General features: G+C 39.1%; 1 protein-coding gene and 1 non-coding gene across 2 annotated transcripts in view; one reads left to right on the forward strand and one right to left on the reverse strand.

Annotated features, from left to right (window-relative positions):
* UNC80 (unc-80 homolog, NALCN channel complex subunit) overlaps window positions 1-27,330 on the forward strand; it is a 222,889-nt gene that overhangs the window by 127,337 nt on the left and 68,222 nt on the right. Inside the window, exons 26-36 of the mRNA XM_055574457.1 lie at window positions 1,650-1,750; window positions 4,945-5,145; window positions 12,883-12,990; window positions 14,942-15,080; window positions 16,660-16,841; window positions 17,452-17,583; window positions 20,232-20,418; window positions 21,406-21,534; window positions 23,230-23,373; window positions 26,166-26,266; window positions 27,242-27,328. Coding sequence (XP_055430432.1) covers window positions 1,650-1,750; window positions 4,945-5,145; window positions 12,883-12,990; window positions 14,942-15,080; window positions 16,660-16,841; window positions 17,452-17,583; window positions 20,232-20,418; window positions 21,406-21,534; window positions 23,230-23,373; window positions 26,166-26,266; window positions 27,242-27,328 — 1,511 coding nt within the window. The remainder of the gene's footprint in view (window positions 1-1,649; window positions 1,751-4,944; window positions 5,146-12,882; window positions 12,991-14,941; window positions 15,081-16,659; window positions 16,842-17,451; window positions 17,584-20,231; window positions 20,419-21,405; window positions 21,535-23,229; window positions 23,374-26,165; window positions 26,267-27,241; window positions 27,329-27,330) is intronic.
* TRNAS-GGA (transfer RNA serine (anticodon GGA)) lies at window positions 25,331-25,402 on the reverse strand. The gene has a single exon. It is a non-coding gene; the product is annotated as a tRNA-Ser (tRNA).

Genomic DNA, 27,330 nt, shown 5'->3' on the forward strand with positions numbered 1-27,330 from the left:
AGAAAATACTTTAGGGACGACGACAGATTTTTTTTTTTTTTTGAGATCCAAATGCTTTATGCCTTTATACTTCTGAACAGGACCTTTAAAGCAAAATGTAGACATTCTCTTGATGTTAAGCTGACTTAATGTACTCTGTAAAATAAAGTCTCTCTTTCTCAGTGAAAACAACCAAAATTTTAGAAAGGAAAGATTGTCTACACCTAATGATTAGTGACCTTCAGCAAGTCACTTAACTTCTTGGGAATTTGTTTTCCCCAGTTACCCAATAAGAATAATTCTGTGTGCTCCTTACCCACAGTGAAAAGATGCTCTAAAGATAAATTAGGAATGATTATAAAGTATATCAAACTCCTGAGAATCAGATTTATATACAATCAGGATATTAGAGTTGTAGACTGTCACCATAGAACCCAAAGAGATTGTGAATCCCAAAATATGTTAGTCCTATGGGCTCTGATCATCATCTTAAGAGACAAGAAAAAGATTAAATGTGCATGCCAGTAGAACTCACCAGCTGTCTAGAATTTGTTAGGTAAAAATTGAAGTACATATTCTTTGCCATTCAGTCCCTGTGTGAAAACCAAAATGGAAAGCTCTTCTTTATAAGTTAAGTTATTTCAGAAGTTAGTTAGAAGTTATCCAGGGAATGTGGATAAATTATCAATTTAGCCTGCTGAAATAGGAGCTGAGTATGTTTAATCAAAGAGAATTTAAAATAGAAAATGTTTCTACACCTACCCACCCTTCCCTTTGAAAATAGCTAATTTATGCATTAATTGAGATTCAGCCTATTTTTCAAGAACATAATAGAAAAAAAGCCTCATGCCATCTTTAGTTTCAGATCTGAGCTGTAACAGTATCATCAGTTAGTTTGGGGAAAAACATTATTTGAATTAATTATTTAAATTGATCCCTTTAGCCTAACCAGTTAAGTCAAACTGTCCAAGCTAGAGGCATAGTTTTGTCATAGAAAATACCCAGAAAAGCTGGTAGATTGGAGCGCAAAGCTTTGTTGTCTAGTATACTAAGTATACTATCTAGTATATCTAGTATACTAAGAATTCCTGCGACATGTCTCCTTCAGAGAGGAATTTGGACAAAGAGTTACCACAACTGGGCACAATTACTTCCAAATTCCATTCTTTTTTTGAGGCACCACCCATCTTTGAAGTAGCTCTGATAGCAAAGCCAGCTGGTGTGAAGAGCAGTTACACTAGCGGAGGACACAGCCCCGTGGAGGTGGCAGCACCTTTTGTGGCCACTGCAGGTTGGCTGGTGTCCCTACTTACCTCCACCTGCGAGGTCTGGGCAGTCTGGAATGGGTTTGGGCACACTCAACCAATAACTTGCTCATCTCAGCAATTCAAGGACTTGGCTCTGTGTTTTTTTTTTTCCTCTGCTCCCATGTCTCAAAATGGAAGCCTCTGTAACAGAGATCATAAATGTCTTTGTAATTGCTGGTTCAGCTGGTGGTAAAGGGAACATCTCCTATTAATATTCCTCCACTAAAGTCAATGCTATGCCCTGTAACCCATTGGCCATGGTAGTGTGCCCTAGGATTCAAAAGCATGGACCATGATACCGTAGCAATGTGCTCTCCAGGGAGACAGAACAGTACAACCTTTCTTGGTGTTTTTCTTTTGAAGAAGGGAGTCCTTGGAGTGCAAGTGAGCCCAGCATTGAGCCCGAGGGCATGAGTACAGCCGGCATGGAGGAAAATTACCACAGGAACATGTCATGGCTTCATGTAAGTAGGAGTCTCAGAAAGAGCCCTGAGATCAATTTCTTTCGGCACTCGGGGCAGATCTGTGAAGAGAGGACAAAAGACTATACTAAAAATATGCATCCATTTCAGCCTCTTAGACATCTATATGTCCACATTTCAGCTGAACCTCTGGATCCTCACTAAGATGGGTCTTCTGCTGGACTGTATTCATTTGAACCTTATCTAAGACCAAGGGTTCTTTGTTATGGTTGGCTTGTGAGTCAGTCAGGGAGACCCCTGAGGGACCAAGCCAGGTTGGTGTTTGAGAGAACTTGGGTAACACAGTCAAGGCCTCATGATCAGTTTTACACAAGTCTTCACAAGTGCTGAGAGAAAGATCATGGTGTCAGTCTTGAGTCTGCATTCTATCAAACACTAAACCAGGACATGGAGATTCTATGATTAAGGTCACACCTCAAAGGGTTCTCCTGAGGGCACAGGCAAGAGGGAGTCCCAAACACAGGTTGCACTTCAAGGGCATGAAGAAAGGAAGAGAAAGCTCAGGAAGTATGATGTGAGATCCACAGTTGGCAGGGTACTGGCAGCACTGTTATTGATGTTAGTTATGGAATGTCTCCATCTCCTCTTTCATTTGACTTCTAGTAGGGTCAGATAAGGGCTGCCTGGTACGTCACACTCAGAGTGTACAGGGATAGCCCTTGGAACTGGCTGATTCCCAGAACCAGCTGATTTTGAGAATCTCTGAGATAACTATTTTTTAAGTCAACTTTGTAGTTAAGTCACACCTACATATTAAAAAGCATACAAAACCTATGTGCACGGCTCAATAAATTCTCATAAAGTAGACACATCTGTGTAACCACCACCAAGTCACGAAGAACATTAGCAGTACCTTAGAAGCCCTACCCAGGCCCTCTGCCAAATACTACCCTCCCTTCCTGGTAACTACTATCCTAACATGGAAGATTAGTGTTGTTTGTTTTTGAAATGCATGTCACATGCTAGGTACTCTGTTGTGTCTGGTTTCTTTCGCTCACATAAGTGTAAATCCTCTAGCTCTGTTCTTCTTCAGGATGACCTGGTCTATTCTTGGCTATATTCATTTCTATTAAAATAACCTTGTTAGTTTCCATAAAAAAAGCTTCTACAGCAGCCTTATATTGAATATAAAGATAGCTAAAATTGAGGAATTGAAATTCTTTATTAAGTTTCTAATGTATAAAATGGTCTACCCTCCCTTAACTTATGCTCCATTATTTATTTATTTAAGATCTCTTCAATTTTATTTTCATGTTTTTTAATTGTTTGTTTATTTTTTGACTGCGCTGGATTGGGTCTTCATGGCTTTGCTCGGACTTTCTCTAGTTGCGGCTACTGGGGACTACTTGCTGATTTCTCATTGTGGTGGCTTCTCTTGTTGCAGAGCACAAGGTCTAGGTGCATGGGCCTCAGTAGTTTTGGCACCAGGCTCTAGAGTACAGGCTCAGTAGTTGTGGTACATGGACTTAGTTGCTCCCTGGCATGTGAATCTTCCTGGACAAGAGATTAAACCAGTGTCCCCTTCATTGGCAGGTGTGTTCTGATCTGCTGGCATTACCAGGGAAGTCCTGAATTGCTTCAGTTTTATTCAATAATGCATTTTAGTTTTCTGTACCATGTTAGCCCTCTAGAAGTGTTTGTGTTTAAGACCAGAGATATTTTTTCAAAATAACTGGTGAATCTTCTAGACCTAAAAATTTCTTTGTAGGAAAGTTTTTAATTATATATTTAATTCATGTCATATGATTAAAATCATTCAGATTTCTGTTTCTTCTGGGATCTGTTTAAGCAAATTGATTTTTTTTCCCTAGAAATTTGTTGATTTTATCCAAATATTCACATTTATTAGCAAATAGATGTTTATATAGTCTCTTAAGATCATCTTAGATTCTGTGGGATTTACAGTGATGTGCTTTACTGTTTCTGATATTGATAGGTTATATCTTTGCTTTCTTTTTTCTTGATCAGTCTTACTAGAAGTTTGTCTGTTTTGTTAGTCAAAGAACCAGGTTTTGTCGAGGTTCAAGAATAACAAGGGAAACCTTACAGTTCTTATTTGTGCCCTGCCTCATATCAGTATAAACAGAAATATTGGGCATCTTCAATGAATCTTGAGAGAGATCTGGATATTCTGCTCGCACAAAACCTGTATTTTTTAAACTTTGAAGAGTGTGAGATATTGTTAGATGACTTTGACAGGAGTGCATTTTTACTGTTGTTTACCTTTGTCTCATGGTAAGCAGACCTCTTCTTCCAAGGAAATGCATGTCATCCTTGCCTAGTAGGTCTGATTGGTCTTATTCATGTAGACTTATTTTATGTTCTGCATCCAATATGGCACCTCACAGGTTAGGTGTTGGGGTCGGAACTAGTTTCATGAAGGACAGAATCATTCAAAAGATTACTCTATGCAGATTTGACTAAACTTGCATCTTTAGGAATGCTATTCCCTTTTTAGGAAAGCAACTTAAGAAGTTTTAAACCCTAGGGCCTTCATTCCTTTTCTTAAAATAACCCTATCCTTTAAATCAACTGAGTTCTTTTCTGGAATCCTATTTGGGAAGTCTAGGAGATATGAGAATTTGAGCCAGATCAAGCCACAAGTGAGGAGCTAGAATAACCCAAAGCTGAAAGCAAATTGTTTGTAGAGAGGAAACGAAGTTCTACAGTGGATTCAAGCCCAGTTGAAGGTTAGAGGCCAAGTTGGAAGGTACAGAAATGTTTTCAAGTTCCATGTAGGTGGGCTGGAGTTAAAGACATCCCACAGCTGTCAAAGGCCAGCCAAATCCTTTGGGATGGAACTTCTCATCATTTTCTGCTCTTCTACGGGCTCCTTCTACAACATCAGAGCTGAAAAAAATAATATATTTTAAGTTAGGAATCATTTGAAAGTATCTGGGAATCATACACTTCCAAGTTTTTGAAGATCACTGAACCTTTTATTGTTTTAAAAAGAGCTTTCTATCAAGTGTGAATCCAGGGAGCAAAAGAAGTCAAGTACATAGAGGCTTGTAAGTCTTTGTTCTCTTGTGGGAATTATTGTTCTCTCATGGAATTACTGTGATTTTAAGACCCATTAAGGAAAGTTGACGTTCTGACTTTTCATGTTCTACCCGACATCGTGGCTCACGATTGGCCTGTGCCCTGGCTGAGCCTCAGTGATGTCTGTGTTCCAGGTCATGATCTTGCTGTGCAACCAGCAGAGCTTCATCTGCACCCACATCGACTACTGTCATCCTCACTGCTACCTGCACCACAGCCGCTCCTGTGCCCGGCTGGTCAGGGCCATTAAGCTGCTCTACGGAGACACTGTGGACTCCCTCCGTGAGAGCAACAGCATCAGCAACGTGGCTCTCCGGGGCAAGAAGCAGAAAGAGGTGAGTGAATGATCACATGGTATGTACCAGTGAGACGGAAAACCATGTCCTAACAATCTTTTCTCTGTAAATGCAAATTTCAGCCCACTGCAGTGGTATAAACCAGGCTGCAGGTCTGTGTTGTTTCGAGCAAAGATAGACAATGGGGGAGCTCAGCTGGCAAAGAATCTGCCTGCAGTGCAGGAGACCCGGTTCAGTCCCTGGATTGGGAAGATCTCCTGGAGTAGGGAATAGCAACCCACTCCAGTATTCCTGTCTGGAGAATTCCATGGACAGAGGAGCTTGGTGGGCTACAGTTCATGGCGTCATAGAGTCGCACGCGACTGAGCAACTAAGACTTTCACTTTAGAAGTTGCTGCTGCTAAGTCACTTCAGTCGTGTCCAACTCTGTGCGACCCCATAGACGGCAGCCCACCAGGCTCCTCTGTCCCTGGGATTCTCCAGGCAAGAATACTGGAGTGTGTTGCCATTTCTTTGGTGCAGAAAAGACAAGTGCTTTGCCATCATGTCCATGAGCAAATATAGACTCTTTTTGTGGGTTTTGTCTTATTTTGACAAATAAATATAAACTCAAAGGGGCATTTTTGATGAGTTGTTGTGGTAGGCAGAATAATGTCCCCCTAAAGATGTCTGAATTCTAATCCTTGGAACCATGAAGATGTTACCTCACCTGGCAAAAGGGATCTTGCCTGGGTGAATAAGTCAAGAATCATATAATAGGAGATTATCCTGGATTATCCAAGTGGGCCTAACATAGTCAGAAATGGAGTTGTGACAATAGAAGCAGAAGGCAGGCAGGGTAGTGAGCCTAGGCAGCCTCTAGGAGCTGGAGAGGACAAGGAAATGAATGATGTCCCCAGAAGGAACACAGTCCTGCCAGTCCATTTTCAACTTCTGACCTATAAAACTGTTAATATCATAAATCTGTGCTATTTTTTGCCAAAAAGATTGTGGTCTTTTTTTTTTTTTTTTTTTGCAGTAACAGGAAACTGATACAGTTTTATCTTAAGAAATAAGTAATAAATGGCCCAACTTTTCACTGACAAATAATAGAGTCAAATCAGACTAAAGGAAACATCTTCGAGAAATGATTACATTTTCTCAGTATTCAGCTGTACTTTCCTGACAATTGGACAGCTGAGCTGGCTGAAGATGAAGACAGTAACCAGGGTTGCCGTGCTCCTGCCAGGGAAGCCCTGAGTTACCCACCTGCCCCCAAGAAGGCATGATGGCCACTGTGTGCTGCCAGCCACGTCTGCAGCTGCTTCTCCCAAGTGGTTTTGCCAAAAGATTTTTATATAATACCTATTCATCTCAGTGAGTGTTCATTGGGCACCTGCTGTTGGCACAATATGAGGCCAGATATTCTTGGAGAAACAAAAAATAAGTAAGTGGAGCAGAGGATCTTTCTACTAAAGAGTTTGTGAGCCAAGTTTGGTAAGGTGGAAGAGTGGCAATAAAATGCAAATCAAACTAGAGAATATAAGCAATAACAAAAATGCACAGTTGAGTTGTATATCCATTTGTAATGCTTTAGCACTTGAAAAAGGGATTTATTTAATTCAATTCAGTTCAGTTCAGTCGCTCAGTCCTGTCCAACTCTTTGCGACCCCATGAACCACAGCATGCCAGGCCTCCCTGTCCATCACCAACTCCTGGAGTTTACCCAAACTCATGTCCACTGAGTCGGTGATGCCATCCAACCATCTCATTCTCTGTCGTCCCCTTCCCCTCCTGCCTTCAATCTTTCCCAACATCAGGGTCTTTTCAAATGAGTCAGTTCTTCATATCATGTGGCCAAAGTATTGGAGTTTCAGCTTCAACATCAGTCCTTCCAATGAACACCCAAGACTGATCTCCTTTAGGATGGACTGGTTGGATCTCCTTGAAGTCCAAGGGACTCTCAAGAGTCTTCTCCAACACCACAGTTCAAAAGCATCAATTTTTCTGTGTTCAGCTTTCTTTATAGTCCAACTCTTTTTAAAGTATGAAAGTACAAGGAAGTGATTTTGGCTAATACAAGAGCTCCTAAAGAAAAAATTGTATATCTTGTACATCTCATAAATGTGATAATTCTGGGATATGACCTTTTAGTGTTTTTTCTGAAACATGTGTATGACAAAGTATACATCATTGACAATGTACTTTTCAATTCTTACAAATTTTGTTCAGTAGATACTCTTCACTCCATTTTACAGATGAAAACATTGAAGTTAAAAAAGATGGGATTGTCCACAATCCCATTGTCCACAATATCTAGAACATATTCAGCTAGCCTTTAGTTTAGGAACATGGATTATCAAAGTCAGGGCTTTTTCAATTAAACTCTCCTACATCTCATGATATTCAGAAAACACAGATTCTAAGGGAAGATCAGGTGGGAAAATTACATAAACTGCTAAATGATGACATAAAAAGAAAAATATATATGTGCATATATTCTTATACATGTATACATATATATGGACATGTCATTTATGTTTGAAATGTATATGTGTACATACCTATCTATAAACATATATATATGTGTGCATGTATGTATCTCAAACATAAATGATACTACATCCAAAGAAAACTTATTTAGATAAGCTATCTGTCCTATAAAAACTCCCTTACCTGTGTAAGAAAACCTATAAAATATGTTGAAAATTATAAAAATACACCAAACTAAATTAATGTTCATTGTTCATCATGTACACGCTGAGATTTCTTCCATACCTTTGCTCCAGTCATATCTTCACCTGTAATCTATATGTGGCTGAACCCAAACATCCTTCAAGATCCAATTCAAGTGCCACCTCCTCTTTGAAACCTTTTCTGATCTCCCTAGTGTTCACCACAGGACATACTGCAGGTGGATGATTAATTTAATTTTTTTGTTCCCTTCTTCCTCTAAACTATAATGGTGTTTTATTCTGCTTTTCATATTATTTATTCATTAATTCATCCATCAATCCATGTGTTTATTCAACAAATTTTAAAGACTTTCTGGACCATACTGAGTCCATACTGTGTGCTAGATATAATAATGGCCACAGAGATATGGCACTGTCCTCGTATGATGCACACAGTCTAGCTGAGAGACAGAAATTAATCAACTAAGCATCCCTAAGTTGGTGTAAAATTGCAGCAGCGATAAGCACAATAAAGGAGAAAACTCTGTGCTGAGAGATCTTATGAATGAGACTTTGAACTTATCGGGGGAGATAAGACAGTATCTCCAATAAAGTGACAGATGAGTTTTGGCTGAAGGATGCCTAGATGTTAACTGAATACAGAATTCTCCAACCAGAGAGAAGAGGGAGCACCAAGGCTGAGGACGAGGTTCAACCTGGCCTGCTCTCTGCTTGCTTGTGCAGCCTCATTATGTACTGAGGTCGTCTGTGCTCTTGTCCTCTGAGGCTGTGGGAAGGAAGGATTTTAGTCTTCATCCTGTGATATAGCACTGAGAGCTTTTAGGATCCCTCTGCCTACAAAATGGGGCTACTTACATCCCTATTTATCTTCTGCCACTTAATTATAAAACTTCTTGAGAACTGAGGCAGTCTTACACATTTTGTATCCTGTGTAATACCTAACAGAGAACCTCACTATAGCAAAGGGACAATAATATTGAATGAGCTAGTGGGATTTAGGGTTCTAGCGTGTTTCATGAATGCCCTCCACTTCTCTGCCATGAAGGACAAAGCAGCCTGAAGCAGCAGAAAATGTTACCAACCTTACAGATTGCTCACATTTCTTAAGAGTGAGTGTAAGTGAAAGTCACTCAGTCATGTCCGACTCTGCAACCCCACAGACTGTAGCCTGCCAGGCTCCTCTGTCCATGGAATTCTCTAGGCCAGAATACTAGAGTGGGTAGCTGTTCCCTTCTCCAGGGGATCTTCCCAACCCAGGGATAGAACCCACGTTGCAGGCAGATTCTTTACTGTCTGAGCCACGAGGGAAATCCCACATTTCTGAAAGGGAAAGGGAAAGGAAACAACGGTAAATGTTCCCTAACCTTAACACATTTAAATTAGTCATGCCAATGGAGAGCTGAAAAGATGTATTGAGTCTTCAGTGATAAACATTATATTTCCAAAATGCCAGCCTCCTGTTCAAGCTTTTTCTTTTCATTTTCTCATGATGTTTCCATTTGCCTGTTCTGAATTTGTCACATAAATGAACAATGTGCACATTTCCAGAGCCCAAATGAAAACAGAATAGGCCATAAATCAAGACTAAAAGCAGTGGTTCTGATTAAAATCAAGACTAAGAGCAATTGGTATTTCATTCCTGTTTCCTTTTTAATCGGTTTTTATGGCAGAATATACTTATGGCAGCTACTACATTTTGTAACCCTTCTAACTCTGATCAATATGCTAATCTTCGTTTCAGTGCTCAAAGCCTCAGTATGTTCCATTAGCCTGGTTAGTGCACTTCTAACCTTGTTATATATCACTTTCACCAAAAGGTAAATTCACCAAAGAATTTTTTTATTTTTCCTATATATCTGTACCTTGTCTAATGCTATGTTCTAAATAGAGTACATGTTCAATTAGTACTTGCTATGTCTGACTCTTTGCGACCCCGTGGACTGTAGCCCAACAGGTTCCTCCATCCATGGGATTCTCCAGGCAGGAATACTGGAGTGGGTTGGTATTTCCTTCTCCAGGGGATCTTCCCAACCCAGGGATCGAACCCAGGTCTCCTGCATTGCAGGCAGATGCTTTAACCTCTGAGCCACCTAAAGAGGTAATGGGAGTGGATAAAACATTTTTTTCTCCTTTCAGTTTAAAAGGAGAGGTAAATAAAAGGTTGGAGAAGGAAATGGTAACCCCCTCCAGTATTTGCCTGGAGAATCCCATGGACAGAGGAGCCTGTTGGGCTATGGTCCATAGAGTCAGACAGAGTTGGACACAACTGAAGTGACTTATCATGCATCATGCAAATAAAAGGTGGTTTGTTTGTTGTTTTTTACTCACTAAGTCATGTCCTACTCTTTCTGACTCCATGGACTGTGCCTGCCAGGCTCCTCAGTCCATGGGATTTTCCAAGCAAGAATACTGGAGTTAGTTACCATTTCCTACTCCAAGTTACCATTTCCTACTCTAAGGGATCTTCCTGACCCAGGAATCAAACCTGCATCTCCTGCATTTCAGGCAAATTCTTTAACAATGAGCCACCTGGGAAGCCCCTACTAATAACAAACAGATGCCTTCAAAACTAGTCTCCTGCAACAAGTTACCAAATGAAAAAGCAACTGGTGATAACTTTGTTAGTCTGAATCAGAGTCACACAAGTATAGGACTTCAGGAACCTCATGTAATATCCTGAAATGCCCCTCACATGTGTACCCATCTTTAATATCTATCTTTTAGGCCCAAACAGGACACTTAAGGAGAGTTATTAGCCCATCACCCTAGTGTAAAAGCCTTTCCAATTCCCTTCCCTTTCCACTATAACAAACACCCTAATTATCTTGAAGCTGGCAGAACACACCATGCTTAAGCATGCATGATGGGATACTACATATTTGATACCTGAGAAGCTTGACTTACACCCTCTGTCCCCAGCAGACAGGATTAAACAGAAGTCTACATGTCCCAGAGTGTGAGAGACATAAATGTTTGTCCTTTTTCTTCTGAGTATTTTTCTTTATCTGCCTGGTTAAAATTCCCATAAATTAATCAAAAGTATTATTCAGAAGTAACCCTGAAAGGACAAAATGTCCAGCCAAAGGAGAAAGCAATAAAATATTCTAAAAATTAAAAAACCATATTTTAAAAGAACTGTAATGACCTGGGGAAATCATCATCATACTATCATAATGAAATGAAATGTTTAAAGCTGTGCGCCACTCATTCTGGATGGGAGGGGAGTTTGGAAGAGAATGGACACATGTATGTATGGCTGAGTCCCTTCACAGTTTACTTGAAACTCTCACAACATTGTTCATCGACTATACCCCGATACAAAATAAAAAGTTAAAAACCAAAACTTTGTGCCACATACATAGCATCATCACAGCTTTGCTGTGTAGGGGGACAAAAGTCTGAAAGAAATCAAACAATGACCATCCCTGAGTTGGGTATTATGGAGATTTTGGTTTCTTTCTTCATAGTTTTTCTGTATTTTCCAGGTATTCTGCAGTTTGCATGTGTTTTTTATAGAGTAAAAGCAGCAAGTTGCTGCTTTTTGAATACCTTGACTTTTAAAAAAGTAAATCAGATATACTGCTACATTTATATGGAAAATGATTGCCATATATGATTTTAGAATAGCTTTAAAATTATATAAAACAGGCACAATATTTATATTACATATTGCTTTTACTTTCACAAGGGGAAAAAAAGCAATGCAGAATTTCTCTCCCCAAATGATATGTGTTCCCAAGTATATGCCTCCACTTTTTTTTAATCTTTAGAAAACACAACAAGAGCTCTGGTTCATTTGTTTCCAAGTAGGTTCATTTAAAAGTTCATTCCATACCAGTCACATAATAGATGCATTGTCTTGGGTCTTTTTGTCAGTTTTGAAAGACTTTCTTGGAACATGCATGTAGTTTCAGCTTTGCTTTTTCTTTCAAAATATTTCCATCTGTAACACTGTGAAGCTCTGTTCAAAAATTCTTAAGGAGTTCATTTTTTTTCCCTTGGCATCGAGGAAGAGAGTGTTTCATTGACATGGCACTGGAAAAACAAATGAGCCCTTATACTGTGCAAAGGGATGGATTCCCTTTTTGCACGGCCTGGAGTGCAAAAATAGGAGACATCAGGACTCAGGATAAATAAACAAGGGCCTGCCAACATCAGAGTGACCATCCTTCCAGCTGCACTGTCCACTCCATTCCTTGTCATGTACAGAGTCAGGGGAAGAAATTGTCTCCTCTGTGTGAGTGCTAGTGAGTCAGGGCTATTTTACGCTGGTTGAAGCAATGGTTTGAAAGAAGAGCTGCTGTCTCATACAGACAAATATGATTAAAAAAAAAACACTTTACCTGGATGATAGATGATTATGAACTCATATTTTCTTGATGGGTCTTTTACCTTTCACTTCCTAACACTTCCCTGTGAAATATTTTCTCTTCCAATTGATTGACTTGTAGCATCCAACCCTTTAGAGGGATTATTAGAGAGAGTGGATTTTAACTCACAATATTTTAAAAGGTTTGTACTTTTAACAGCTTGGTGGAAATATAATTAGCCCTGAAATGGAAGTCGGGAGAGCCTGTCCTTTCCTTATTCTGCTAATAACCAGCTTTGCAGTTTGGTCAAGCTACTCTATGGGCTTCCCAGGTGGCACTAGTGGCAAAGAACCCACCTGCCAGTGCAGATTAGATGTAAGACACACTGGTTTGATCCCTGGATCGGGAAGATCCTGGAGAAGGATATGGTAATCCACTCTAATATTCTTGCCTGGAAAATCCCATGGACAGAAGAGCCTGGCAGGCTACAGTTCGTAGGGTCGCACAGAGTTGGACACTACTGACGCGATTTAGCACAGCAAGCTACTCCACCTCTCTGGATCCTGGTCTCCTCAGTGGTAAAAGAGGAGTTTGTTGCTAAACATCTCTAAGTGCCCTTTTCATAACAAACTTAACTGCTTTTATCGCTTTCAGAAAGTGCTGACCCATTAAAAGGCCTTACATCATCTATTGCGTTAGACGTGGTTATCTGGAGAACTGGGGGAAAAACAGCATCACTGGTTTTTAAGAGTGCACAACACCCTTTGTCATCTATCTCATGTTCTTTCCAGTGCTCAGATAAATCATGCCTGAGAACACCTTCTCTGAAGAAGAGAGTTTCAGATGCCAACCTGGAGGGGAAGAAGGACTCTGGGATGCTGAAATATATTAGACTACAGGTATTAATATATGCTTTGAAAACATTCATGAAGCAGGAATAGGGAGGGAACTTCAGATATCCTTATTACTAATGTTTGGAAAAGTCCCTGATGCTGGGAAAGATTGAAGGGAGGAGGAGAAGGGTGCAAAAGAAGACGAGATGGTTGGATGACATCATTGACTCCATGGACATGAGTTTGAGCAAACTCCAGGAGATAGTGAAGGACAGGGAAGCCTGGCATGCTGCAGTCCATGGGGTTGCAAAGAGCTGGACATGACTGAGCGACTGAACAACAACAACAAAAGTTTGGGATATACAATGCCAATTGGCACAGTGTTGGCATAACAGCCCCCTCTAATTTGGTGAGAAAGAGTGCTACCAAGTATACAAGAAAAAAAATCCCTTCTTGTTGGACAGCCAACTTCCATAAAGACAAGGAAGCTTGGCTAGAACCATGCCTCTTTCCACTCTAGTGGAGCCAGCTTCCTACCAGTGTGTGGTAGTGATGCTCACAGGTTTTGGAATGAGACAATCTGGGTTGAGATCCTATACCTGCTGCTCTGGCTCTGGGACCTTGGGCAAGTTAAGTTAATTTCCCTTAGTTTTAGTTGCTTGATCTCTAAAATGGGGATTTTAACACTGGACCCCAGAGAAGGCAGTGGCACCCCACTCCAGTACTCTTGCCTGTAAAAATCCCATGGATGGAGGAGCCTGGAAGGCTGCAGTCCATGGGGTCGCTGAGGGTCGGACACAACTGAACAACTTCACTTTCACTTTTCACTTTCATGCATTGAAGAAGGAAATGGCAACCCACTCCAGTGTTCTTGCCTGGAGAATCCCAGGGACGGGGGAACCTGGTGGGCTGCCATCTATGGGGTCGCACAGAGTCGGACACGACTGAAGCGACTTAGCAGCAGCAGCAGCAGCAACACTGGACCCATCTCAAAGGGTCATTGCATGAATTAAAAGAGATAGTACACTTACCTACTTATCCAGGGCTTCACAAAGTTATATTGTTATTACAACCTGAACTCTAAATCATAATACATTTTCCAGGGGAAGAGAGAAAAAAATTTCATGTTTTTCTAGAAAGTGTTTTAAATGATGGCTAAAGACAGGCTTGCCCCAAACTGACATTTTTTACCTCAATTATTTATAATAATGAATTAAATAGTATTTTGTGGGCTAACCTGGACTAATAACCACACTGTATAATATTTTGAAGGAGAAATACCATCCAAGTTCACTGGCTTAGAAAACTAACTTTCTGAATGGAACTCCTTTATAAATTAGAGGCTGCTCACAGCTTTCAGTGGAAATCATTCCTAATAGGAAGGAAAATAAGATGCTGTGAAGGTCCACCAGGACTTTTAACACAAAGATTTACTGACTAAAATCCTTTTTTCTCAGAGAGTTGTACTTATTCTACAGTTTACTCCCTGCTGCTGCTGCTGCTAAGTCGCTTCAGTCGTGTCCGACTCTGTGCGACCCCACAGACGGCAGCCTACTAGGCTCCTCTGTCCCTGGGATTCTTCAGGCAAGAACACTGGAGTGGGTTGCCATTTCCTTCTCCAATGCATGAAAGTGAAAGGTGAAAGTGAAGTCGCTTAGTCATGCCCGACTCTTAGTGACCCCATGGACTACAGCCTACCAGGCTTCTCCATCCATGGGATTTTCCAGGCAAGAGTACTGGAGTGGGGTGCCATTGCCTTCTCCGAGTTTACTCCCTAGGTGGTTACAAATTACTTTTGTGGTGAAAGTGTTATAAAATAATATAATTTGGGACAATTATACATCAACTAATAGGGTATAAAGCTTACTTACTATACATCATGCCAGATATGTTCCCACTTTAAAAAGTATTTTAAGGTCATTTAAGGAAAATGGAGAGAGAAGCGACACTTAACTTTCAAGAGAACAACAACCAGTGTCTTCGATGGTTTTAAGACATCATTTCCATCTTTTTGCAGGTGATGAGCCTGTCGCCTGCTCCCTTATCTCTACTGATCAAAGCCGCACCAATTCTGACAGAGGAGATGTATGGAGACATCCAGCCAGCTGCCTGGGAGCTCCTGCTCAGCATGGATGAGCATATGGCGGGGGCGGCAGGTAAAGATAGGCCCCCCAGGACCCTGGTCCTGCTGCCATTCATCCCAGTGTCTCAACAACAGTGAGGCACATTCATTCCATCTTCATGCTGAGGTCACATTGGTAGCAGCGGCTGGACCTCTAAACAGAGCCGTGCACTAAAGGGAAACAGGCCTAGGCTCTCTGTATACACTGTTCATGTTCCTGTGTAGTCTGCACAAAGGCAGCATGTCTCTCCCAGGATGTTAACAATTACAATGATTTCCCCCAGAACCTACATCTTCACTATATTTCACAAAAGGTTCTTTTGTATGTGTTGTGATTTCCCAGACTGACCATGAACTACCATCATTAATTTTATTAACTCTTAGGTAAGTCATGTTCTGTGTTCAAATTACAATATTGAAACAAATGTCTAAAATTTACGTGATGTGTCCAAAGCCATGTAGCTAGTAAATGGTAGAGGCAAAAATCTGGATTCTTCATCATTTTCCACTTTTTGTGCATATTCCTTTAATTTTGTATGGTTACTTTAATTGAAAAATACATAGTAAAAATTCAAATAATGTAAAAGTGTATGAAATTTAAAACCATCACCCTCTATTCCATGACTCCCAGTCCTCTTTCTCAGAGGTGGCAATTTTTAAATTTCCCAGGAAACCTTCTATAAACTATACATATATAGTACTTTTGATGTCACAAAGCATTTTTTCATATATTATTGTATTTTATTCTAACAAGACATTTGGAGGCAGCTACATCATCATCATCATCATCATCATCATCATCATTGATGTTTTACCAATAGAGAAACACAGACTAAGAAGTTAAGGGACTTGGCCAAGATCAGTTTCAGAGATGTGACAGCCCCAGTTATCCTAAGAGTTGGCTGAACATATCTTGAGGATGTGGGGGAAAGTACAAGGGAAATTTTAAATAATATTTTTACAATTGACACTGGCTTCTCTGTCTATGCTATAGAGTGTACTCTTTTTTTTCTCATTATTCATTGACTTTGTAACTTACCATGGAATGACCTTTCTCTTCCTAGTATTTGGCTTTCCCCAAATTAAAAAACAACAATGATATTATGTTTCATAAATTCTCTGTTGGTTTCTCAATCTATTCTACCTCTTGGAAGGGTAGACATTTCTAATAGAGTCTACCTTTTGAATTTTATTGTTAATATAACATGTAACTCTAATGGACATTTTGTGTACCATCCTAGGGTTACTCTGAGATGACTCTAGACATTTCCTGAAAAGGATATTTCAGCATGTAATTTCCTTTTTTCATTAGCTTCCTCTGACATTCACTTTTCACTGTGAGCCAAGGGAAGCGTTGCTTAAAATGAGATTTCTACTGCAATGTCGTGCTATCACTGCCCTCACACCAGATATTAGAAGATTGTGGGTGGTACAAAGGATGGTGCCTGGTTTCCAGTGGATGAAACAGGGTTTTCTTTGGCTAGTGCTGGTGGCCTGGCTGTATAGCTCAGTAGTCGTTTTCAAGAGACAGAAGCAGTTTCCTCCTTCCCCTCATCCCCAGGAATCATACAGCTTAAAAGATGTATAGCTGATGGATTGTTGACTGTCTTTAGCGGCCATGTTCCTGTTGTGTGCGGTGAAAGTCCCTGAGGCTGTGTCCGATATGCTGACGTCGGAGTTTCACCATCCAGAGACCGTGCAGAGACTGAATGCCGTCCTTAAGTTCCACACACTCTGGAGGTTTCGCTATCAGGTCTGGCCCCGGATGGAAGAGGGAGCACAGCAGATTTTTAAGGTGAGGGATACTTCTGGGATAATCCCATGGACAGAGGAGCCTGCGGGCTACAGTCCATAGAGTTGCAAAGAGTCCGACGTGACTGAGCATGAGTGCGCAGGCGCGCACACATACACACACACACTTCTCACATGGGAATTAGATTAGCAAACCCAACCCAAGGTTCATTTCAATCCTGCAACTTCAAATCCACAGTGTATGGCCCAAGAGATGCTTCTTTTTCCCCCTTCTCTGGTTTTATAAGTAAACCTAACTCCAATATGAATGAATTCTTGTTCTTAAAAAGATTAAAATATACAGAAAGGTAAAGTAAGAAAATCAAGTTTCTATAATCCTCAAGATCACAGTACCATCCCCAGAGGTAAGCACATAAAACTTGCAGACATTTCACTATATATACACAGATGTTTTTGGAGGACGGGGTATTTAACACAAATAGAGATCATACAGTTGAAACCCTTCATTTTATTAATGGGTAAACTGAGGCCCAGAGACATTCATTGTGTGCTTTGTAACTGCCTGTGCTCTGTAAGATTATTTCGTGATTTTACTTCAGACTCAATCTAGTTTATTTCCCATCTTACTTCATTCCTCTGGTATCAACTAACAGATCCCACCTCCCAGTATAAATTTCACCCTGCCATCACCAGTGCTCGGAATGCCATCTGTCCCGATGTTTGACCCTCCCTGGGTCCCTCAGTGCAGCGGGAGTGTCCAGGACCCCATTAATGAAGACCAGTCTGTGAGTAATGCATTCTTCCTTTCTCATATCTTCAGGTTCCATGGTGTACTTGTAAGAGAGAAGAGCAATGGGTGTGAGAGACAATGTGTTCTTGTCATCAGAATATAATAACACAGAACAGCAGCCACAAAAGTTCTTTAGTTCTTCTGAAATAGAATAGAGGGAAGTAACTTCTGGGGTGAGCATTTGCAGACCTGCAAGCCAAGACAGTTTGTTCTATAATTTAAAGCAGCAGCTGCCTTATAAAGCTGTTAAAACAATTAGGCACTGATTTCTTAGCCCAAGGTAGCACTTTTGCTGCTCTTGATTACAGAACAATTTATTTAACCTACATACGCTATCCAAGGTGCTTCCCTGGTGGCTCAGACGGTAAAGAATCTGCTTGCAATGCAGGAGTTCTGGGTTTGATCCCTGGGTTGGGAAGATCCCCTGGAGAAGGTTATGGCAACCCAGTTCAGTATTTCTTGCCTGGAGAATCTCCATGGACACATGAGCCTGGTGGGCTATAGTCCATGGGGTCGCAAAAAGTCGGATATAACTGAGCAACTAAGCATGGCACAGCATGCTATCCAAAAGTGAACGATATTGACCCTGGATGAATAAGAAAAAGAACTGAGTTGACTGCTCTTATTTTCCTTATTTGGACCTTAGTCTGTTTTTTACCTTGTTGATCATCAGTATCATCATCACAAACATCACTCAGAGAACTCAGGGCATCCTATTCTAATTTATCACTGCTCTATGTAATATAATTAATAAACAGTTAACTTTAGAACACAGTCTATTTATAAACAAGAACCAAGAATATGTGCCCTTTGAAAAAAATGAATCTTCAAAATATGCCTTTTTCACGTTACATAGCATTTTTCTAAATTTCAAGAGTAATGTAGAAAATTTTGGAAAGTAAATCAAAAAATAAAGAACATATCTCTCTACACAAATTCATGATTATTTCCTTGCATAGTTTTCCATGAGATTTAGGGCAATCAATATGTGAATTAAAGATTTTTGATAGATCTTACAAAATATTCCCAGGACAGTTGTACCATTTTACTCTCATTCAACAGAATGGGAAAGCATCTTCCTTATTCAAATTAACTAGTGTTATCTTTTAATGCCACATTGAACAGCAAAAAAACAAAGTTATTGGCTTTTTTATTCACATGTCATTAAAAAGTTTGTTGAATATATGAAGTGAGGTTGAATATTTTTGCATGTCACATATATTTTCTAGCCTTTTGTAGTTTTCTTTGGAGAACTGTTTATTTGAATTTGTTACCCATAAGAATATTTTTATTTTAATTCTTCTGCATACAGTACCTTCATATCTCATGGTTTTGTGCCAAAGATAAAGGCACACTTGGTTCTTCCTCATATATGTAGTAATTCTAGCATCTGAACCACTAGGATAAAAATCTTGAGGTTTTCTCCCATACATGTGATGGAATCATTAGAGTCAAATCCATCCTCTCTCCCAAGTTCACAGTGAATTTCAAGCCAAGTCCTCTGATTCTATATTTAGTTCTCTTCTCCTTATTCCACAATTCTCACCTTATTATAATCAACCAGCTTGACCCCTGACTCTGTAAATGAATTGCCATGTAGCCCATCAATGCCCTTAATTGCTGTTATGTCATTCATTATAGAAAATCTTTGGTTTTATGTTAAGATGTTGCATAAAGGGAGCTTTAATGACTATAGTCCTTCAGAAGAGTGACCAACACCCCTTGTCTGTCTCTTGAATCCTACAGACCACGGGCCAACAAAGAGATGTAGAATTGCTACTGTATATAGACATCAAACTGGTAGTGGAGAATGTCAATGATCACTTCCCTGTTCTGACACCAATGGCTTTATCCCTAGAGCTCTTGGAATTTGTCTCAGCATAAGGATCATGATTAAGACAAGCAGAATGACCACTTTGCAGAGTGAATCTTGTCTCCTTTATTGTTTCTTATCTATTATGCTTTTGCTGCTGGTAAACAGAATCAGATTTTACATTCAACCTTAGTAACACTACCAACTTATAATTTCCATTCAGTTGCTTTGTTTCTACAAATATTGCTTAGTACTTATAGTGTGCCACTGTATTTCTATGAATATTTATTATTATATATTGTTAATATTATTTAATATTAATATTTCTAAATAGTATTTACAGTGTGGTAGATACATAAGATACAAAAATGAAATAAATCTCAAAATTAGTTGTTCATATGAGAGATCTCTTTCGCCTCTTTCCCCTGGTTCTGACTTTCTCTTTTATTAACCTTACAAAATAAATGTCCTTCATATAAAAACGGTTCAAGAAATTTTGGTAAGAAGGAGAGTGTTAAAAATGTTTCTTTGATGTCAGTGTTTAAAGAGTGAATCATTGAACTTTGAAAAGTAAAAAAAAAAAGACTGTTTCTAGAAATTATAAACATCTTTGAAGAATTATTCAGACTTAATGAAAAAGAATAGCTTATTTATACACAGCCTGGAAACTTGGTAGAAAAAGAAACAAGTAAACAACATGAAACTAGATCACGACGCCCTGACATTTCCTGAGAGCGAAGTACCACATTTGTGTCATTCCATAGACCACTCTTGTCTGTGACCATGTAGAAGAGTTGCTAGTAAACAAACTTGCCTTCATGTCTCCATAGAAATCCTTTTCAGCCCGGGCTGTGTCCCGCTCCCATCAAAGGGCAGAACACATCTTAAAGAACTTGCAACAGGAGGAAGAGAAGAAGCGTCTTGGTCGAGAAGCCAGCCTCATCACTGCCATCCCTATCACCCAGGAGGCTTGCTACGAGCCCACCTGCACACCCAACTCAGAGCCAGAGGAAGAAGGTGCCTCTACACACTGGACTTCTTGGAGGGCTGGGTCAGAAAAGGGAAAGGACTTGCTTAAAAAAAAAACTGGCAGTTTTATGTGACTTGAGGTGATAAGCTCCCTCTCTCTCTCACTTACCTCCTGACACTATCTAAAGAAAGAGAAAAATTGTCTTTTTCTAAATGTTTAGAGCTGGCCCGATTATGGAGGAGGACATTAACCACATTGAATGAACTAATATGATAATGCATCAAGCAGTGACTATGATTCAGGCAACAGCTGAACCCAGAGTGTGTGCTAAAATATATTCAATCAGTCTTTCATCATTAAAAATGGGGTCAGTCCATTAGCTGCTTTCAGCCTTCACAAGTACTGGCAGTTTGTCAGAAAATGATTTATGGGGACTTTCCGGGCTGTCCAGTGGTTAAGAAGCTGTGCTTCCAACACAGGGGCTGTGGGTTTGATCTCTGGTCAGAGAAATAAGATCCCACATGCTGCATGGCTGAAATGTGTGTGTGTGTGTGTGTGTGTGTGTGTGTGTGTGTGTGTATGTGTGTGTGTGTGTGTGTGTGTGCATACATATCAATAATGGAGAAGGAAATGGCAACCCCCTCCAGTATTCTTGCCTAGAAAGTCCCATGAGCAGGGGATCCCAGCAGGCTACAGTCCATGGGGTCACAAAGAGTCAGGCACGACTGAGTGACTAACACACACACATATATCAATAAAAATGGAAGAAAATAAGTAAAGACCAAAAATTGTAAAGAAAGTAATTTATGAACTATTCTAAATTCAGTGATTTTCCGCCCTGCTTTTGTGAAATTTGGGGGAGGAATTTTCTGTCATTCTTTCTGTGTTTTTTCCTTTCCTAAGTGCACTCTAAATCATTTAAGCCTTATGTTCTGAGAACTATGTACACTTCGATGTAACTATAAGTGTAGTTGTGATGATAACTTTGTTGTTACAAAACCAAAGTTCACGTTGCCTGTTGTCTTTGCCAGTAGAAGAAGTCACCAATCTGGCATCTCGTCGACTGTCTGTGAGTCCATCCTGTACCTCCAGCACTTCCCACAGGAATTACTCCTTCCGCCGAGGATCAGTCTGGTCAGTGCGTTCAGCCATCAGTGCTGAAGGTGTGTGCTCTCACAAATGTGTCCTTTATTCCTTACGTGTGTGAAACAATTCCATGACTTCATTACACTGTTTTCATTAAATAACTTGCTTCTTGATTTGAAGTTTTGAAAAGATTGAGTGGTATTCCAAAAAAAAAAAAATTGTTGATTTAATCCAACAAATGTCCTTGATAAGTTGGTTCTATTTTAATTACATTAATGTAATCATATTGCTGAGGGTTTAGTAAAACATTATTCTAGACAGTTTTCAGCCCTGACTACACATTGCAGTCAACCAGGGAGTTTTTTTAAAATGCCCAGGTCACAACCAAAATCAGATCAGAATCTCTAAGGGTGGACTCACCACCTCAGTGTTTTTTAAAATCTACTAAGGTGATTTCAGTGTGCAGCTAAGACTCAGCGGGATGCTTTAGGATGCTGTTCTGGAATAACAACAATCAAAGAACAAAGCTCATGCCACTCCTGTAATGAAATCTGATTCCAGAGGAGAAGCGTGATACTCTTTAGGTCCAAGAATTTATAAGCTATGCCTCTCTAATGATGAGATACTGTCTGGGACTCACTGCTTCATGATTACACAGATTTCATCACTGATTTATGAAGTCATCAAAAAGTTACACAGGAACCAGTTGTTCTCAACCCTTTATTGCACAGCCTTGGAAAACTTCAAAAATGACCAATGCTAACTAATCCCAACTTATAGGACCGGGGCCTAAAGATACCTATATTTTTTTATAGCACCTTTACTGAGATATAATTTACATACCATAAAATTCACCCTTTTGAAGTATGTAATGCAATTGATTGATAGTATATTTGTAGAGTTTACAACTGTCACTGCTATTTAATTTCAGAATATTTTCATTATCCCCAAACAGGGATACCTTATACCCATTAGTAGTCACTCATCCACCAGTTCTTCCAACCCCAAGAAGAAGTAGTGTACTTTCTATTTCTATGGATTTGCCTAATCAGCACATTTTATAGGAATGGAACCATACAGTACATGGCCTTTTGTGACTAGATTCTTTCACTCAGCATAATATTTTCAAGGTTGATCCATTTGTCACATGTACCAGTTCTTCATTCCTTCTTATCACCAAATAATATTCCATTGTATGGATACAACACATTTGGCTGATCATGTCATCAGTTACTGGACATTTGTATTGTTTTCATCTCAGTTATTATGAGTTATGATGCTATGAGAAGTTATGTGTAAGTTTTGTGAGGAGTACTGCCAAGCTACTTCAAAAGTTTCTGTGTCATTTTATATTCTTAGCAAAAAGTATGAAGGCTTCAGTTGTTCCACACCCTTGAAAAGACACAGTAATCTTGCAAATGAAGAACAAAGTTGGAAAACTCACATTTCCTAATTTCAAAACTTACTACAAAACTGCAGTAATCAAGATTGTGTGGTATTGACTTGAGAATTGATATACAGATCAATGGCATAGGTTGGGACCAGAAGTAAACCATTACATGTATGTCAATTTCATGTTTAAAAAGGGTACCAGGAAACTTCAATGGGGAAAGAATAGTCTTTTCAACAAATGATGCTGTGACAACTAGATGTCTACATACACCAAAAAAGTGTTCTATAGGTAGGCCTTGAACTGAGAAATGTTGTGTTAGAATGTTCTGAGAATGCACGTGGTACTGAGAAAAGCTTCCCGATTATATCTCCCTCTTCAGATGAGGAACACACCACCGAACACACGCCCAACCACCATGTACCTCAGCCCCCACAGGCAGTGTTCCCAGCATGTATCTGTGCAGCGGTGCTCCCCATCGTCCATCTGATGGAGGACGGTGAGGTGCGAGAAGATGGAGTGGCAGGTATGGCTTTGACTAGTAAAACCATCTAATAAATACTTGAGGTATTCATCTGACAAAGGACAGTTGGGTGCTCTTGAAGACATGAACCATTGGCCACACATGGGGTTCTTTTATGCACATGTTATAATTACAGATTTGCTATATACTGAACTAACACTGTCACTTCCTCCACTTTCTCTTTTCATAAACTTTATGACCAAGAAATTGCATTTAAAATATGTAGGTTGGTCCAGGAGTGTTGTTTATGCCCAGAGAACAGAGCAACGCTTATTTGACCACACAGAAACCAAAGAGTGATTTTAGCCACCTTAGAAATCTTAGTTATTGGCTTGACATCATTAATACCATCTTTCTCAATTGATTGCCTTTTCAGAGGTAGTATCTATAGAGAATAGCTACAAAATTAAATAATAAACGAGGGGTCGTAAAGGGTTGGACACGACTGAGCGACTGAACTGAACTGAACTGAAAGATGAGTTACATTTGTGACAGATAACAGATTAATATTATTTTTAAGAAAGCTTTATAACTTAATAATGACTTTTTTAAACGCCAATAGAGAAATGGACAAAGAATATAAACACACAATCCAATGGCCAATAACATCTGTAAATAACACTCTTGTTTAAAACAACAATGAAATCTTACTTTTAATATAAAAAATTATAAGGATTATTTTAAATGAAAATATGCATAGTTGGTAAATATTCAAAGAAAAGAGCATTATCACACCTTGCTGATCAAACAAGGAGATCAAACAAGTCAATCCTAAAGGAAATCAGTCCTGAATATTCACTGGAAGAACTGATGCTGAAGCTCCAATACTTTGGCCACCTGATTCAGAGAGTCGACTAATTAGAAAAGACCCTGATGCTGGGAAAGATTGAAGGCAGGAGGAGAAGGGGACAACAGAGGATGAGATGGTTGGATGGCATCACTGACTCAAAGGACTTGAGTTTGAGCAAGCTCTGGGAGATGGTGAAGGAAGGGAAGCCTGGCGTGCTACAGTCCATGGGGTTGCAAAGAGTTGGACACGACTGAGCGACCAAACAACAACAAGACATGTCTTATTCTCCTTCTTGTCTTTTTCTGTATTTTTCATGTTTTAAGCATTAAATGCCTTCCTTAGCAATCAGAATAAAATACTGTTATAGTTTTGCAACCAATTTCAACCTAACAAAAATCTGCATTTATTTTAATTATTTATGAAGCCACATGAGAGCTAAAGCTTATTTTGCATATCTCTTGTTAATATTATTTATAAGGCTCAGTTTTAATTGGATGGTTAGCTTCTGAAGCAAAAAAGATGGTATAATTTATTTAAAATATAGCCTGAAAAATAAAGTCATGCTAAATTTTATATTCCTAGTTTAGAAAATTGAACTAAACTATTTAAACTAAAGACCATCTATTTCTTCTCCACTACTCACTTTTACCCACCTGCTTTCTTAGCCTGGGCACTTCCAGGCAGTCTTAGCCAATTACCTTCCCCAAAGAAGTAGCACTTTTTCTTTCACATTAGGAACAATTATTTATTCCTAAGCCAACCTCATTAGAAGTGGGAACCTTAACTATTACTGGCTCAACTATGTCATCTTTTTGAAGGAGTTATTATTGAAAGCATTTATGTGAACAATATAAGGTCAGGTCTAATTCATATGCATTCTAAACAAAAACATATTTTCTAAAACCCAAAATATTACATTAGAAGTTTCTCCATATAGCAAACAATGAAATAGGACTTTAATAAATACCACTGTTAATAGTAGGATGATTTCCAAAACAAAGATTCATAAATGTATTCTTGTTTATTAAAGTATGACCCTGACCCTGAAGTTGCTCAGTCATGTCCGACTCTTTGCGACCCCATGGACTGTAGCCTACCAGGCTCCTCCCTCCATGGGATTCTCCAGGCAAGAGTACTGGAGTGGGTTACCATTTCCTTCTCCAGGGGATCTTCCCAACCCAGGGATCGAACCCAGGTCTCCTGCATTCCAGGCAGATGCTTTAACCTCTGAGCCACCAGGGAAGCCCTTATTAAAGTATAGTTGACTTATAACATGTGCTAGTTTTAGATATGCAACGTAAACATTTGATGTATGTATATATTGCAAAATGAATACCACAGTAAGTTTATTTAACATTCATCTCCACACATAGTTACAATGTTTTTTTATGATGAGAACTTTTAATATGTATTCTCTTAACAGCTTTCAAATATACATATAGTACTGTTAAATATAATCATGCTGTACATGTCTAGGATTTATTTATCTTAGAACTGAAAGTTTGTAATCTTTGACCACCTTCACTCAGCCCCAGTGCCCACCCCCCACCTGTGGTAACCAGTCTGTTCTCTGTATCTATGAGTTTGGGTTTTTCTTACATTCCACATGTAATTGAGATCATACATTTGTCTTTCTCTGTCTGACTTCTTTCACTTTGCATGACACCCTCAAAGTCCATCCATAATGTTGTTAAGTGGGAGAATTTCCTTCTTTTTAAGCTTGAATGATATTCCATTGTCTATCACAAATACATTCTTTAGAGAAGCAATGCTAGTATTTAAAGACCATCCTATACACTTTTGTCACCTTTTCTTTTTAGGCTAAAATGTTCAGAAACAACAACAAAAAGAAGAATACTTACCTTCAGTAGAAAAAGGGTTCATAGAACTCTGTGAGGCAAAAATTTTAGAGAAACCAATTAAAGCTTAGAAATTACTTGAACACTGTATCTAATAGATTTATGTCCATTTAAAACGAATGTTCAATTTATTTTCTCTTCTAAAGTGAGTGCTGTGGCCCAGCAAGTCTTATGGAATTGTCTAATTGAAGATCCATCAACAGTTCTTCGACATTTTCTGGAAAAACTGACCATCAGCAATAGACAAGTAAAATCTTCTGTGTTTATAGTAGCTATGTGTGTGAACATGGTTAAACAACAAGCAGTGAACTTTATTGTGATATTCATGCAACATTGGTTGACACATAACCAAGAAGTACTTTGCATAATGATAATAATGAACAAATTAAACTTTGCTGTTTTCTTTTGAATTTCCCTATTAACTGATGTCTCCATATATGTGTGGTACGCTGCTGGTAATGACCATAAGATACTGAAAGATTCTCAGTCTTTTAAACAAAGATTAAATTCAGTTTAATGTTTTCAGTGTTGGGTACATTTACTGAATTCTGATTGGTTGGTAGTATGTGATACAGGTAATATTATTAGTGTATGTTGAAACTCTCCTTTAATCAGGACATTTAATTTACCAGTTCACCCTATAAGAAGATGATGCCAAAGAAAAGTAGCTTTCTGAGCAATGACAAAATATACCAATAATTATACATTGTTTCTTCATTTCTATATTATTGTTCCGTTTGCTGGACAATTAAGTTTAGTTTCTGAAAGGAAGGTTAATTACAAACATCTACCTAGGAAACAGAACTATGAAGTTTAATAAACCTAATTTGATAGGTCCTCTTCACATTTTCATCACACCTGAAAGCTATAGTAAATAGTGTTGACTAAATATACAGCTTTCCTGTGATTTGCCTGTGACCTATAGAGTCAGTCTTAGTTTTTATTTTTAAAAAATGTCTGACTATTGCTGACACGACTGAAGTGACTTAGCAGCAGCAGACTATTACTTAGTAACTTCATATGCTAGCTCTAGGAGAAGGTGTTACAGTTGGCTTAAATAATTTATCAAGCATCACAAATACTGTATTAAAATGCTGAACATAAGAGAAATCAACATGTGGGCAAAAGTAAGAAAAATTCCCCCACCTCGCTTTTCAAAAAGTTAATATTATTTCCTACAACATGGCAGCTGAATGAGACATAGATTCTGTTGCTCTTTCAGGATGAGTTAATGTACATGCTACGCAAACTGCTCCTGAATATCGGAGACTTTCCTGCTCAGACCTCTCACATCCTATTCAACTACTTGGT

The sequence above is a fragment of the Bubalus kerabau genome, chromosome 3 (genome assembly GCF_029407905.1).
Source record: "Bubalus kerabau isolate K-KA32 ecotype Philippines breed swamp buffalo chromosome 3, PCC_UOA_SB_1v2, whole genome shotgun sequence".
Classification (NCBI taxonomy): Eukaryota; Metazoa; Chordata; class Mammalia; order Artiodactyla; family Bovidae; genus Bubalus; species Bubalus kerabau.